The sequence below is a fragment of the Mobula birostris genome, chromosome 6 (assembly GCF_030028105.1).
Source record: "Mobula birostris isolate sMobBir1 chromosome 6, sMobBir1.hap1, whole genome shotgun sequence".
Taxonomy (NCBI): domain Eukaryota; kingdom Metazoa; phylum Chordata; class Chondrichthyes; order Myliobatiformes; family Myliobatidae; genus Mobula; species Mobula birostris.
In genome coordinates, this window is record NC_092375.1 from 145,966,655 (window position 1) to 145,983,560 (window position 16,906).

The 16,906-nt window shown below is 41.9% G+C and overlaps 1 protein-coding gene across 1 annotated transcript; it reads left to right on the forward strand.

Annotated features, from left to right (window-relative positions):
• Positions 1–949: 949 nt before the first annotated feature.
• On the forward strand, positions 950–3,198 carry LOC140198749 (gamma-crystallin S-1-like). Its single transcript, XM_072259763.1, has 3 exons — positions 950–1,120; positions 1,602–1,844; positions 2,923–3,198. The coding sequence occupies exons 1-3, from the start codon at positions 950–952 to the stop codon at positions 3,196–3,198; spliced, it is 690 nt and encodes a 229-aa protein (XP_072115864.1).
• The last annotated feature ends 13,708 nt before the right edge of the window (positions 3,199–16,906 follow it).

A 16,906-nucleotide genomic window follows, 5' to 3' on the forward strand; every position in this document is an offset into this window, starting at 1 on the left:
ATGTCAAGCTGAATCCTTGCATCAAGTATTGCAGGGGGCCAGGTGCACCTCTGATGATGGTGATGGTGGAGGAGAATTTGTTGCCAGTCCAAACTGACTGGCAGTAATTGAAACGTTTCATGATGAACATTCAAAACACTTCATCACAGTGGATGAAAGTGCTACTGGATGATAATCATTGAGGCAAGTTATTATGTTCTTCTTAGGCACTGGTATAACTGGTGGAACACTCTAGCCAGTTCATCAGCACAGGTTTTTAGTGCTTGGCCAGGTGCCCCATCTGGGCCAGATAATTTCCATGGTCTCAACCTCCTTAAGGATGCTCCCACATTTGCCTCAGACACTGAAATCACAGGGTTGTCAGGACTTGAGGGATTCATGATTGTTCTTCCATATTTTGATGGCCGAAATGAGTACAGAAGACTTTGAGCTCATCAGGAATTGAAGCCCTGTTGCTTGATTTCACTTTGTAAGAAGTGATAGTATTCAAGCACTGCCACAGCAGTTGAGCATCCTTCATTGGTTTGAGTTTAGCCCAGAATTGCCACTTTGCTCGTGAGATGGCTTTCCGGAGATTGTACTTGGACCTCTTGTAACTTTCCTGGTTGCCAGACATGAATGTCTCTGATCTGGCCCTCAGCAGATTGCCAGTCTCAGGGATTATCCAGTGCTTCTATTTGGGGACATCACTGAATGATTTTGTAGAGATACACTCGTCTAAGACTGTTTTTCATAAACCACCAGCTTATCAGAGGCAATTATTGATTGATTGGCCTTTTTCACATCAGAAAAATGAACTAAAAGGAATGGGATATCACAAGTGTAGTGAGGAAATCTAGAATGTGGAGGTAATTGAAATGCTGAGTGTATGTGTACAGTTCTTCAATGACAGGAGAGTGGAAGGCTTTGATTGTTCAACGTGTTCAACAAGAGAAGTGGAGCAAACATAATGAATGTCGGAGGTGGGAAAGCTACAAGGAACCACTGTGAAATGAGGATCAAGGGGGTTATGAAGGGAGAGGCAGCAAAGATTATTGAAGGTGAATCACATTTAACTCATCTGGCTGAATTCACTGATGAAAGAGTAGAGGTGGCTGATCAGTGTTGTGTAGCAGAAACTGTACAGATGGAGTTTTAAAAGACATTTGTCAGATTCACAAGATTACTCCTCAGTTTAGGCAGTTTGTGAAAGTAATTCAAAATTCTACCTGACCTAGGTGAATGGACCTGAATGAAATGTAGCTGTGATTGTTCCTGAACTATTTGGTTGAAACAATTAAAATGATAAGAAAGCACAACTGAAAGAATCCACGATGCAACAAATGTCTTTCTGTTGTTTTTCTACAACAAAGACTAAAGGATTTTGCTACATTTTGCTGATGTTTTATGTTGCATCACCCGAGCAACAAGAAACTGCCTAGTGAGGCCTTTCTACGCTGCATATAAATACCAACTTGTGTTAGGCAGTGAAACATTCAGCTGGTTACCAGACTCACTGTATTCAAAATGGGAAAGGCAAGGACTACTCAGTAAATGAACTAAATGAGAATTCTTCATGAATACCTGAGCAACTATTAACACAGATATGTTTCTTCCCACAGATCATCTTCTACGAGGACAGAAACTTCCATGGTCGGCACTATGAGTGCAGCTCGGACTGTGCCGACCTCTCGCCTTACTTCAGCCGCTGTAACTCCATCCGTGTCGAGAGTGACTGGTGGGTGGTGTACGAGAGACCCAACTACATGGGATACCAGTATGTCCTGAGAAGGGGAGAGTATCCTGACTACCAGCGCTGGATGGGATTCAATGACTGTGTCAAATCCTGTCGCAGTTACCCATATGTAAGTTTTACTGTTTGGCTCTGAAAATGGAGAATTTGCCCAACAAGTACCTAATATGTATCAAATGTGTCTGAGTGCATTAGTATGCCCGGGTATTTCAATGTAAATGAGGAAATAGTGTTGAGTCTCTTAAAGACCATTCAAGTGAATATGTCTACAGGGCCTGATGAAATATACCTCTGGTTATTGAGAGAGGCAAGACATTGGATAACTGGAACATTCACTAAAATCTTCACATCTCTTCCAACCATCTGGATTTTTGCATGCAGTTTTGGTCACACCGTTATAGGAATGATATCAAGAGTTTGGAGAGGGTGCCGAGCAGGCTTTTCAGGATGATGCCCAGTTTAGATAGCATGTGCTATGACAAGAGGTTGGACAAGCCTGAGTTATTTTCTCTGGAGTGGTGGAGGCTAAGGGAAGGCCTGACAGAGCTTTGTAAGATTATGAGGGGCGTAGATAGAGTAAACAAACGGGATCTTTTTCCCAGGGTTAAAATATCTCATACCAGAGAACATGCATATAAGGTGAGCGGGTGTGAGTTCAAAGAAGACGTGAGTGGCAAGTTTTTACACAGAGAGGGGTGGGTACCTGGAAACCACTGACAGGGGTGGTGTTAGCAGACACAATAGGGGGATTTAAGAGATGTTTAGTTACACACATGAATGTGAGGGAAGTGAAAGGGTATGGACATTGTTTAAGCAGAAGGGATTAGTTGAGTTGGCCATTTAATTTAAATAGCCAACTAAATTTAGATTTACTAATTTAGTTGGTTTTGCACAACATTGTAGGCCAAAGGGCTTGTTCCGATGCTCTACCTGTTCTCTGTTTATGTTCTAAATGCAGAATTTCTCATATTTTTCCCTGAGTTTTCTTTTACCATATGTTAGAACCAGCAGCAACGCTGGTTGGAGGCATCTTTAAGACAAATAATAAGTGAAATGATCAATTTGCATCTGACTTTAACGCCTATTGAAGTCAATGTTCAGTTTATGAATTGATGTTCAGATGTCGTGTACAATGAGTGAATGATCTCTCAAATATCATGAGTAAAACTGCTTTTTAAAATCTATTCCAGTACCGAGGCGGCACCTACAAAATGAGGATTTACGAAAGGCCTGACTTTGAGGGGCAGATGATGGAATTCATGGAAGACTGTCCCTCTGTCTATGATCGTTTCTGCTACCGTGACATCCACTCCTGTCAGGTGCTGGATGGCTACTGGATCTTCTATGAACATCCCAACTACAGAGGCCGACAGTACTTCCTGAGACCTGGGGAATACAGGAGATACAGTGACTGGGGTGGCTACAATTCAACTATTGGGTCCTTCAGGCGCATGAGGGACTTCTAAAAGTCACTCTTGAAAATCTGATTTTATCTTGTTGAAATATTTATGAAGTTAATAAAATACATTTGATGACACGATCAGCTCATTTAATTAATTTACCCTGATTCCACTGAAAATCACTGTAAAACAGTAATTATAATCTGAGGTCCACATTAAATTGTTTTACCTGAGTTGGTTCCAGTTAACAGATAACATTGTGATGATTCATCGGAGGCTGAAAAATATAAACTGAATAGGAAGTTGTCCTTCTCCTCTTGTTTTATTATGTCCATTGTGTGGCATTGAGCTCCATTTCTAAAATTTATTTCCCATGAATTTAATGAGTACAGATATCTATCTTTATGATTTCCATGATTCTGATGGTTTTGTGAAATGTCTTCACAAAAGTATTAATAACATAAGTAGAGACATGAGTTAAAAAGCACAGAAAATGGCACTTTTCTAAGCTTCAATGCTTCATTTTATTTTTAACGTATGCATGGACAGTACAACTCTGATGTTTGTCTTCTCCAGATAACCATGAAATACACAAAAACCATGGGAGTTTTACATGAAGTAAGTAACCACTGTAAAGATAAAGCTTCCCCCAGAGTGAAGGAAACTGCTGTAAGACACTTACAACATGAGATACCTGGATAAGGTGGAGGGTTGCAGTATCCTGCACATTGTAGAGGAGTATAAAATTAGAGGGCATAGTTTAGGATGAGAGAGGGCAGAGAAGACCTGAAGAGCTCATGTTTCACACAGAGCATAGTGGGTATGTGGAACAGTCTATCAGAGGAATTTGTTAATTTCAATGTTTAAATGACATTTAGACAGGTACATGGATTGCAAATATGCATCAATGCAGGCAAGTAGGATTGATAAAGGTGAACAAATTGGTCAACATGCCTGAGTTGGGCTGAAAAGCCTGTGCTGTATAACTCCATGACCCAAGTACTCCCTGGAGAGAACCTTCCAAACTCTCAACCTCCACCAGCGAAAAGGATAAGGGTAGCAACAGCATGGAAACACCTCCACCTGGAAGTTGCCTCCAAGCCAAACTATTTTCACAAGATATGAAAACACCTGAAGTTAAAATGGATATGTTAGATGCAGTTATAAAAATACCCACAACTGGAAAAGTACCACCAGTGATAATATTCATTATTATTGGTATAAAAAATTTACTTGCCTTCATCCATACCTATTAACACATATCAATGGTTTTCTTAAATCTGAAGTTAAAACTTCCCTCTTACGTAAAGGGGAAATCACAAATCACCCATCAAAATATTGTCCTATTGTTTGTTTACAAACTACATACAAATTCATATGCATCTCAACTAATTGCCACTCACTTAGATAACCACTACACCTTTCAGAAGAGCAGAAAGGATGCTGTCAGGGTACGAACGGATATAAAGAACAATTGGTAATAGATTCTGTAATTCTAAACCCAGCCTGGAGGAAATTCAGAAATGTTTCATTTTGTTATCCAGACTACCAAAAAGCATTTGATTCTGTCCTACACTCATGGTTAGTAGAAGTTCTTAATATATACAGCATAAACTACATCCAATATTTGTGAAAATCCTTCAGCATCTTATGAAGCATTTGGGTACTACGATGACCTTATCTATTAATAACCGAAAAAAATACAACCACTGTATCAAACTAAAGTGAAGCATTTTCCAGGGTGACTCTGTAAGCCAACTATAGTTTTGTCTAGCTCTAATTTACTGAATTGGGTGAAAATATGGTATCAAATCTGAAACAACCAAATGAATTACACCATGATACACCTTCTATACATGCACAGTTTGAAATTATACGCTCCTTCATCAGTAAATCCAAAACAATTAATTCAAATAAAATTAATTCAAATAGCAGAACTATTTTCAAAAGATATAAACGTGAACCTCGGACTAGATTAATGCAGCGCATTAAACATAAGGTAAAATGCAATAGAGCTAATAGAATACAAAACAGAGCAGCAGGATACAATACAACCAATGGATAAATATGAAATACGTAAGTATTTGGGATATCAACAAGCAAAGAGAACAGATCATAGTGAAATAAAGTGAAACATTCGATAAAATTTACCTCAAGACTTAAGAAAATCCTTTAGAGCTCAATAGTAAAATATAACAAAGACAATGAACACTTTCGCTGCAGCCATATTAATGTATTGTTTTGGCATAATATCTTGGTGTAAATCCGATCTGGATAATTTACAAAGAAAAACAAGAACTCAAATAAAACATCTTAGAAAACTCTATGTGCATCTGAGCGCACTTAGGCTAACACAGCCTAGGACTGAAGGAGGAAGAAGAATATCAGATGTAAAAACTTTACACAACAGATGGAATAAAACTACTAAGGATATAGTTTCATCAGTGAAAACAGGATTCAGTATTCTATGTGAGCATATGTAATTCTGATAAGAAGTACACACAACTAAACTTAAATGAATGCACAACCCAGATAAATTAAGAAATGTGCACTATAGAAGAGAAAGTTATCCATAGGAAGAGCATGATGCTCCATGGAAGACATCCCATGATCTGAGCAGACAAGATGTCGACAAGGAAGCGACAAATGCCTGGCTCTGCGTTGGAGACCTCTTTGCAGAACTGAAAGGAGTCCTTGTGACAATACAAGACCAGGTAGTTAACACAAAAAATTAACAAACCTGCATAATAAAAGACTAACAAATTCAAGACAGTAAAAGCAGAAAATGCCAAGAGAAACCTAACAATCGAACATATTACAGGATCCTACAGCAATTTAACTCAATCTGATACCTTACACAAGCACAATCAAGTAGCAAACATCATTCACCAAAATATGAAAGACACCATACTTTACTATAAATCAAGTCTTTTCCAGTTTCGGAGTCAGAGGTTGAAAAAATTATATTCTGACCAATTTGTTGTTACCAGTAGGACAATCCATAATAACATTCCAGATATAATAGTGCAGGGTAAACAAACTAGAAGAACTGGGAGGGAAGAGAAGATGGCGATGCGATGCAGCACGCGCGGCCGTTCTGAATGAATATCAATTATGTGTAACTAGGGGGCCGTGCACAATCCGGATTTGATGGAGACAGCTGTGAGAAGCGCAAAGGAACATCTGGAGTAACTTCTGAAATGCCTGTTTCGCTGTCGCTGCTACTGTGCAGTTGAGAATCTCCGGAGACAAAGGCCCCAAATCCCCGGCTTTGCGTATCACCTGTTGCTGGGGCCGGAGTCGAAGCGCTCGGCAGAGATGGTGCTCGGTGCTCGGTGTCGGAGAGCTGGTCGGAGGCTCGGAGTTTCCGGACGGACTCGGAGTCAGACTGTGGTCAGATGCTTCCAGGATGCTGCATCGGCAAGTTGGCGGCGCTGGAGGTTTACCATCTGCGTGAGATGATGGGACTTTCGAGAGACTTTGAGACTTTTACTGTACCATGGTCTGTTCTTATCAAATTACGGTATTGCTTTGCACTGCTGTAACTATATGTTATAATTATGTGGTTTTTGTCAGTTTGTCATGTGTTTTCATGATATCATTCTGGAAAAACATTGTATCATTTCTTAATGCATGCATTACTAAATGACAATAAAAGGGGACTGCGTGTCCTCATAATCATAATCATAATCAACTTACTTAGCAGATACAGATATTCCAAATACACATAACATACAGAAATCAATAGTGAAGTAAAACAGAAATATGCTGAATTAAAAGAGGAAGTTGAATGCCTATGGATCATCAACAGTTCATACATTATCCCACTGGTAATATCTACAATTGGTATCATCGTAAGGTCACCACAGAATTGTATTAAACAACTTGGGCAAGACGGCAATATCTATGATGTTAATACTAAACCACTAGAATAGTCCGGAAGTTCGCAGCAACTGAGAAATGATAGTGCTTGGAGAGTCCTTGTACTTCAGGTTTTACCAGCTTGAGCTGAGAAAAAAAAAGTAATGTTTAATAAATAATCAATAAATATCGAGAAAATGAGATGAAGAGTCCTTGAAAGTGAGTCCATAGGTTGTGGAAACAGTTTGGTAGTTGCAGAGCCTGATGCTTGAGGATTAATACCTGTTTCTAAACCTGGGGGTGTCCGTCCTGAGTCTCCTGTACCTGGGCATCTGGGCCAAATGATGTCCATGCGTTCACTCTCCTGAGGATGCTCTCATGTTGGCTTCAGAGACCAAACACACAGGGTCATTGGGAATCGTGGGACTTCAGGATGGTTCTTCCTTATTTTGATGGCCAAAGCGAGGATACAATTCATTGAGCTCATCTGGAAGTGAAGCCCTGATTTCACTTTGTAAGAAGTGATAGTATTCAAGCACTGCCACAGCTGTTGAGCATCCTTCATTGGTTTGAGTTTAGCCCAGAATTGCCACTTTGCTCATGGGATGGCTTTCCGGAGATTGCAGTTGGAACTCTTGGAACTTCCTTGGTTGCCAGACATGAATGTCTCTGATCTGGCCCTCAGCAGAGTTCAGATCAAGTGATTCATCCAGCATTTCCATATGGGGAAATATCTGAATGATTTTGTGGTGACACAATCGTATGAGACTGCTTTTATAAACAACCAGCTTATCAGAGGCAATTATTGATAGATCGATCTTTTTGAATTGAAAGGAAGGGATATCACAAGTGTGATGAGGAAATCCAGAATGTGGAGGCGACTGAAATGCTGAGTGTATGTGTACAGTTCTTCAATGACAGGAGAGTGGAAGGCTTTGACTGTTCAACGCGTTCACCAAGAGAAGTGGAGCAAACATAATGAATGTCGGAGGTGGGAAAACTACAAAGAACCACAGTGAAGGACAATATTAACTCTCACTTGAAGGATCAAGGGGTTATGATGGGAGAGGCAGCAGATATTATTAAAGAGAAATCACAACTGAATTGGCTGAAGAAAAAATAGAGGTGACTGATCAGTGTTGTGTAGCAGAAGCTGTATAGATGGATTTTCAAAAGATGTTTGTCAGTTTAATGATGTATGGCTTTACTTTTGGCAGTTCGGGAAAGAGAACCAAACTGCTACTCAGACAAAGGTGAATAGACCTGGGTGATATGTAGCTATGAACGTTCCTGAACTGTTTGGTTTAAACAACAATTAAAATGACAAGAAAGCACAACTGAAAGAATGCACGATGCAACAAATGTCTTTCTGTTGTTTTTCTACAATAAATGGAAAAAAGGATTTTGCTGCATTTTGCTGATGTTTAATGTTGTGTCATCAGAACAACAAGAAACTGCCTAGTGAGGCCTTTCTACCCTGCATATAAATACCAACTTGTGTTAGACAGTGAAACATTCAGCTGGTTACCAGACTAACTGTGTTCAAAATGGGGAAGGCAAGGGCTACTCAGAAAATGAACTAAATGAGAATTCTTCATCAACACCTGAGAATTATAAAATGCCCACAATTGTTGAAGTAGTCACTGTGATATTACTTATAATTATTGATATAAAATTTACTTACTTTCATTTGTAACTATTAAAAGATATCAACAATTTTCTAAAAATCCTGAAAAAGTGTCCAAATTATTGACAGAAGGTAAAACAAGTCTCTTACTTAAAGGAGAAAGCTAAAATGACCCTCAAAATGTTGTCCTAGCACTTGTTTACAAACTAGATATAAAATTGTAACATTTATCATCTTGTAATTAATTGCTACTCACATAAATAATCACACAAGTATACCTACAGAAGAGCAGAAAGGATGCTGTAAGTGTATGAAAGGATGTAAATAACATCTGATAATAAATCCTGTAATTCTACTCAAGCACAGAGGAAAAGCAGAAGTCTTTCATGTTGTTATATTTGATTCTGTCCCACACTCATGGATAATAGAAGTTTTAATATATATAAACTACACCCAATACTTGTGAAATTCCTGCAACATCTGATGAAGCTTTGGTGTTCTATAATCACCCTATCCAGAACGAGGGGCCACAGTTTGAGGATAGAGGGGAAGCCTTTTAGGACCGAGATTAGGAAAAACTTCTTCACACAGAGAGTGGTGAATCTGTGGAATTCTCTGCCACAGGAAACAGTTGAGGCCAGTTCATTGGCTATATTTAAGAGGGAGTTAGATATGGCCCTTGTGGCTACGGGGGTCAGGGGGTATGGAGGGAAGGCTGGGGCGGGGTTCTGAGTTGGATGATCAGCCATGATAATAATAAATGGCGGTGCAGGCTCGAAGGGCCGAATGGCCTACTCCTGCACCTATTTTCTATATGTTTCTATCTATTTACAATTGAAAAAGAACCGTTTTTATCAAAATAAATGGAGATATCTTTCAGGGCATTTTTCTAAGCCGTTTATGGTTTTATCTAGGTTTAAACGGGCTCTCTAATTTACTGAATTGGATGAAAATAGGGTAGCAAATCAGGAAAAAACAAGTTATGCTTTAACACAGCTCTAATACACGAATGATTTGAAATTATACGCTCCATCATTAGTAAAGCTAAAGAAATTAAGTCAAATAGTAGAACTATTTTCAAAAGATATAAAGAAGGACTTTGGACTGGATAAATGCAGAACATTAATCATAAAGAAAGGTGCAAACAGAGCTGGCAGAATGGAAAACAGAGCAGCAGGATACAGTACAACCGCTGGATGACTTTGAAACATGTAAGTATTACAGTGTGTTAAAGGGAAACCTTCCGAAAGAATTTACTTCATGGCTGAAGAACCTCTGCTAAGCAGAGCTCAACAGTAAAAAATACAACAAAGGCAATAAACACTTTTACTATGTCAATTTTAACATATTCTTTTGGCATAATATCTCGATCCAAAACCCATTTGGAAAATTTACAAAGAAAAATAGGCACTGAAATGACAAATTTTGGAAAACACTGTGTACACTCGAACACACTTGTGGGACAGAATGAGGAAGAGGAATAACAGACATAAAACAGTCACAACAGTCAAATAAAACTTCGGAGGATATACTTTCATCAACAGAAACAGGATGCAGCACTCCACGTGAGCACATGCAATTCTGTTAAGATGTGTACCACTAAAATTAAGTGAAAGCACAACCCAGATAGAGGAAAAATTATCACTGCAGAAGAAAATGTTAACTAGTGGAAAAATACGGCCCTCCATGGAAGAAACCATAGAAACCATACCATAGAAACTACAGCACAGAAACAGGCCTTTTGGCCCTTCTTGGCTCTGCCGAACCATTTTCTGCCTAGTCCCACTGACCTGCACACGGACCATATCCCTCCATACACCTCCCATCCATGTATCTGTCCCATTTATTCTTAAATGATAAAAAAGAACCTGCATTTACCACCTCGTCTGGCAGCTCATTCCATACTCCCACCACTCTGTGTGAAGAAACCCCCCCTAATGTTCCCTTTAAACTTTTCCCCCCTCACCCTTAACCCATGTCCTCTGGTTTTTTTCTCCCCTTGCCTGAGTGGAAAAAGCCTGCTTGCATTCACTCTATCTATACCCATCATAATTTTATATACCTCTATCAAATCTCCCCTCATTCTTCTACGCTCCAGGGAATAAAGTCCCAACCTATTCAACCTTTCTCTGTAACTGAGTTTCTCAAGTCCCGGCAACATCCTTCTAAACCTTCTCTGCACTCTTTCAAACTTATTTATATCCTTCCTGTAATTTGGTGACCAAAACTGAACACAATACTCCAGATTTGGCCTCACTAATGCCTTATACAGCCTCATTATAACATTTCAGCTCTTATACTCAATACTTTGATTAATAAAGGCCAATGTACCAAAAGCTCTCTTTACGACCCTATCTACCTGTGACGCCACTTTTAGGGAATTTTGTATCTGTATTCCCAGATATTCTGTTCCACTGCACTCCTCAGTGCCTTACCGTTAACCCTGTATGTTCTACCTTGGTTTGTCCTTCCAACATGCAATACCTCACACTTGTCAGTATTAAACTCCATCTGCCATTTTTTAGCCCATTTTTCCAGCTGGTCCAAGTCCCTCTGCAGGCTCTGAAAACCTTCCTCATTGTCTACTACACCTCCAATCTTCGTATCATCAGCAAACTTGCTGATCCAATTTACCACATTATCATCCAGATCATTGATATAGATGACAAATAGCAATGGACCCAGCACTGATCCCTGTGGCACACCACTAGTCACAGGCCTCCACTCGGAGAAGCAATTCTCTACCACCACTCTCTGGCTTCTTCCATTGAGCCAATGTCTAATCCAATTTACCACCTCTCCATGTATACCTAGCGATTGAATTTTCCTAACTAACCTCCCATGAGGGACCTTGTCAAAGGCCTTACTGAAGTCCATATAGACAATATCCACTGCCTTCCCTTCATCCACTTTCCTGGTAATCTCCTCGAAAAACTCCAATAGATTGGTCAAACATGACCTACCACGCACAAAGCCATGTTGACTCTCCCTAATAAGTCCCAGTCTATCCAAATGCTTGTAAATTCTGTCTCTTAGTACTCCCTCCAATAACTTACCTACTACCGATGATAAACTTACTGGCCTATAATTTCCCGGATTACTTTTCGATCCTTTTTTAAACAACGGAACAACATGAGCCACTCTCCAATCCTCCGGCACCTCACCTGTAGACAGCGACATTTTAAATATTTCAGCCAGGGTCCCTGCAATTTCAACACTAGTCTCCTTCAAGGTCCGAGGGAACACCCTGTCAGGTCCCGGGGATTTATCCACTTTAATTTTCCTCAAGACAGCAAGGACCTCCTCCTTTTCGATCTGTACAGTTTCCATGATCTCACTACTTGTTTCCCTTAATTCCATAGACTTCATGCCAGTTTCCTTAGTAAACACAGACGCAAAAAACCTATTTAAGATCTCCCCCATTTCCTTTGGTTCCGCACATAGCCGATCACTCTGATCTTCAAGAGGACCAATTTTATCCCTTACAATCCTTTTGCTCTTAATATACCTGTAAAAGCTCTTTGGATTATCCTTCACTTTGACTGCCAAGGTAACCTCATGTCTTCTTTTAGCCCTCCTGATTTCTTTCTTAAGTATTTTCTTGCACTTCTTATACTCCTCAAGCACCTTATTTACTCCCTGCTTCCTATACACGTCATACAACTCCCTCTTCTTCTTTATCAGAGTTGCAATATCCCTTGAGAACCAAGGTTCCTTATTCCTATTCACTTTGCCTTTAATCCTGACAGGAACATACAAATTCTGCACTCTCAAAATTTCTCCTTTGAAGGCTTCCCACCTACCAATCACATCCTTGCCAGAGAACAACCTGTCCCAATCCACACTTTTTAGATCTTTTCTCATTTCTTCAAATTTGGCCTTCTTCCAGTTAAGAACCCTAGGACCAGATCTATCCTTGTCCATGTACCTTTCCAATATATTTTTCAGTAAGTAAAATAACAAAATGCTTGGCGCCCCCTTCTCAGTCTGTCAACCCTAGGACCAGATCTATCCTTGTCCATCTGCATGATCTGAGGAGTTCCTTGAGGCATACACACAAGAAATTATCAAAATATATAATAAAAGACCAATAAATCAAGACCATTAATGCAGAAAATGCCAAGAGAAAACAGAAACAAACTTAAAAGACACCACACCTTACTTCAAGCCTGATCCAGTTTTAGAGCCAGATTTGTACAAACTACATTATGACAAGATTAAGTCTATCCATCCGTATATAATATTACAGGATAAATACTGAGCGATAGTCAATGAACAGCATCCTGACATCAGTATTTGTGTTGCCCAGGTGTTCTAAAGCTGAGCAATTGTGATTGCATCTGCCGTAGACCTATAGTGGCGATTGGCAAGTTCCAGTGGGTCCAGATCCGTGTTGAGTTGAATCATTCACCTCTCAACACACTTCATCATTGTGGACGACCCAGTGGGACAAGTGATCCCATTTGTTAAGGTTGGTAAGCGTGCAGATTGCATCTGCCCAAGAGTTCCTTCAGGACTCCCCTCCACAGGCAAGCAGTGGAACATGAAGGCAGATCTCGGCAGACAGCTACCGTTCCCCATGGAAATCACCACCACATCTCACCATCTAGACTTAACACTGTGGTCCAGGGCTGCCAAGGCAGTTAGCCGTCCCATGGGAGGAAGGAGTGAAGGCTGCCCACGAACAGAAAAGGCTGAAATATTCTGACCTGGCAGCTGAATGTAAGGATCTACCCTGTGGAGGTGGGACGCTAGGGCTTCATTGGCATATCGACGACAAGGTTACTGGTAATACGGCAGTGACTGGAGTGAGGTTCAGAAGGGCCATCAGAGCGTTGGCTGAAGAGCCAGAAAAGGGCAGCTTTTGGCTGTGCCTGAGCAGGAAGGACGAAACTGGGGGACCGACTAACCCCATTGGAAGCTGCAGGGGGTGAGTAGGGAGACGTCCCTGCCACTGCTCCGCCACCAGGAGAGGTACCAGGGCTAAGAGAGCGAGACATCAATGAGTGGTGGTCCCCGGCTGATGACCCTGCAGCTGACCTAAGGGCAAAGTTGGATGTGGGGCAGGCAGCCATGCCAAGCAGGAAACAACATATTCCTGTAAATCTCATTGAAACTTCTGGGTATCTAGCGTCTACCATGAGAAGGCAGGAAGAGTCCAGGGAGGACTGGAGGATGTCCAGGAAAGTGATGACTGTAGGAGTGGACAGTTAGTTACCCAACCCACTAGTTTCTTGTAGTGGAGACATCAATCAAATGACTATGAAGCCAGATAAGAGAAGAGAATCCGAAGGCTGTCTGAGAGGCATAATGAAAGATGGGTCGAAAAGGATCGATTACACCACAACAGCCAGAACGAATATAGACAATGAGATAAGGATCCTTTGGAAGTGCACATGTGGATGGGCAAATGTATCGACACATAAAAGGACTACAAATCCATCGGGGGAGAATGAAGTGCAGCAAGAAAGGCCAACAGCAACCTTGCACTGCTGGACAGATCAGACAAGAGGAACTCAAAGTCATGTAGAAAACAACCAGCTGAAGGATCCAACATTGCTGGAGGTGATTTGTTGGTAGGGGAAAAAGGCCTAGTAATGAAGGTAACCCCCCTGTGTGTAGGCACACAAACAGAACTGACACCCACCCACCTGCGGAGCCACGCTGCAAAGCTGAGGGAAGAACCCAGGAAGAGTTACAAGATCAATAGGCAAGTGGCAGAGGCTGGACATGGATCTCAGTGCGATCCTAGAGCATGCGCTACTCAGCGAGTGGAAGATACGCTTAACTCATTTAGAGACTTCCTCTATGAGGCATGTAAGGCTAGTCTTGGTGAAGTTGACGCGTCAAGCAATTCACTGCTCCAAGAGAAAAGGGAAGAAGAGAGAAGGACATAGAGCAGCCCGTACAAAGGCAGCACCAGCTGCGAAGAACTGGAAGAAAGCAACACAGGAGGAGAAAGTGGGTTTGAAGCTATTGTGGAATGGAGCTGTCCAGGCTGTGAAGGGCAGAGCACATTTAGAAGGATTAAGAAGGAGAGAGAGAGAGAGAGAGAGAGAGTGAGAGAGAGAAAGAGAGACAGTGAGGGAGAGTGTGAGAAAGAGAGAGAGAAAGTGTGAGAGAGAGAGAGAGAGTGTGAGTGAGTGAGAGAGAGACAGAGAGAGATAGATTCTTCAAGAATCCCTTCAAGTACACCCAACAGCAGATGGAGGATAAAAACAGCAGGAAGCTGAAAGCCACCAGAGAGGAGCTGGTGCAGTACATCATGGGCCAGTACAGTGATCCAGCAAGGAAAACCTCCCTTGGATTACTGTCTAGTTTGACCCCTCCACCAAGCTAAGTGAAGTCAGAGAAGTCATCAAAAAGGTCAGTGTTAGCACCAGGTCTAAATGGAATTCCTTACAGGCACTACATAAACTGCCCTTGTGTGCTGAAGATCATGTGGAACCAAATGAGAACCTCTGGAAAACCAGCGCATCCCATCAGAGGGGCAAAGAACTGTGGTGGTGTTCATCCCCAAAGAGCAGAACTCCAGTTCCAACAACCAGTTCAGGACCATTGCACTACTGAACGTCAAGGGAAAAATCTTCTTGGTTGTGGCTAAGAGGATGGCCAGCTACCTCATGGGCAATGGATACATTGACACCAGCTGCCAGAAGGCAGGAGTTCCAGGCTTCCCAGGATGTGTGGAGCATCCATCATTGAAATGGAACCAGATCCAATGAGCTAAGAGTGAGAAAGTTGACTGACACGTTGAGTGGCTGGATTTTGGGAATGCCTATGGATCTGTGACTCACCAGCTCATGAACTTTATGATGGAGTTCTTTTACATTTCTGATTATATTAGAGGCATGGTTTACGATTACTTCAGTGACCTCCAGATGGGCTTTTCTTAAGATTTTACAACGGAGTTGTAGCATCTCGAAGTAGGCATTGCAATGGGGTGTCCCATCTCTCCCATCCTGTTTGTGGCAGCCTTCAAGATTGTCCTTATTGGAGCAAGGCAGGTGGTTGGAGGGATAAAGCTACAGTCAAGACAGAGATTTCCATTGAGAAGTGATGTCACAAACATTCTCCAGGCAGCTGCATACACAAGAAGACTGCTGAAGAGGTTGAACAAATATCATGGGCAAGTCACTAAGCCCACCCCTCTGAACAGGTGTCAAAGGTGACAAAATCACCTTCGTTTAGGGGGCGAGAAAGTCCCATTGTTGGCCAGGAGTCCCATCCAAAGCCTTGGAGGCAGTACACCACAGAGCTCTCTGACAGGCAGATGGGAAAAGTAGCACAGAAACAGCTCATAGAGGGCCTGGTCAGAATCGACCAGAGTCAACTACCCGGAAAGTATAAAGTTCACATTGTACCAAAGGGTGATGTGGTCTCCTGAAAACGTGTAATATTCCCTAACCAACTGCCAGTAGGATGGATGGGATAGTCAGTTTGTACATCCAGAAATGGCTGGGGCTGCCTTGGTGTTTCTCGACACTGACCTCTTTGGGAAGAATATGTTGCAGCTACCATTGAGATCCACCAGCCTGGGGTACAAGCAGGAGAAAACCCTACTGGTCATTGAGTTGAAGAGTCCACTGACCCACTGGTGAGGAATGCCAATGCCCCAATCCATACTGGCAGTAAATGGAGAGCTCAAGCTGAAGTAGACCAGGCTATCAGCAGGTTGCAACACCAAGAAATTGTCGGAAGAGTCCAGGCTGGACAAGCAGGACTTGGCTGGGGGAAGGCAGAACATTTGTGGTCCAAGGTCTTGAAGAAAGAGAGGAAAGCCATGGTAATGGAGGAGGTGATAAAGACAGAGCAGGAGCGTTACGGGGTGAAGGCAGTGGCACAGGGCCGCCAGGAAAGCTAGACAACATGGGAGGCACCTTCAACAGGTCATTCAGCTGGCCTGACCTGCGGAAGATCCCACAAGCCAGACTCAGCTTCCTCATCAGGGTAACCTATGCCACCTTGCCCTGCTCCTGAAATCTTCACCAGAGGTTCTGCAGTGAGGGTAGCTGCCCTCTGTGTAATACCACCAACGCCAACCTCCAACACATCCTGGCAGGATACAAGTCAGTGCTGTCCCAAGGACACTACTGATGGCAGCACAACCAGGTCCTAAAGAAGCTGGTGGAGATCCTAGAATCCTGCAGGAAGGATGTGAGAAGCAGCCTTTCCCCAGCGGGCCAACAACTTGTCTGATTTGTTATTATTGGTAAGAGTGTTGAATGCATCTGCCCAAGATCTCGTTCAGGACTCCTCTCTACAAGGCAGATCTCGACAGAGAGC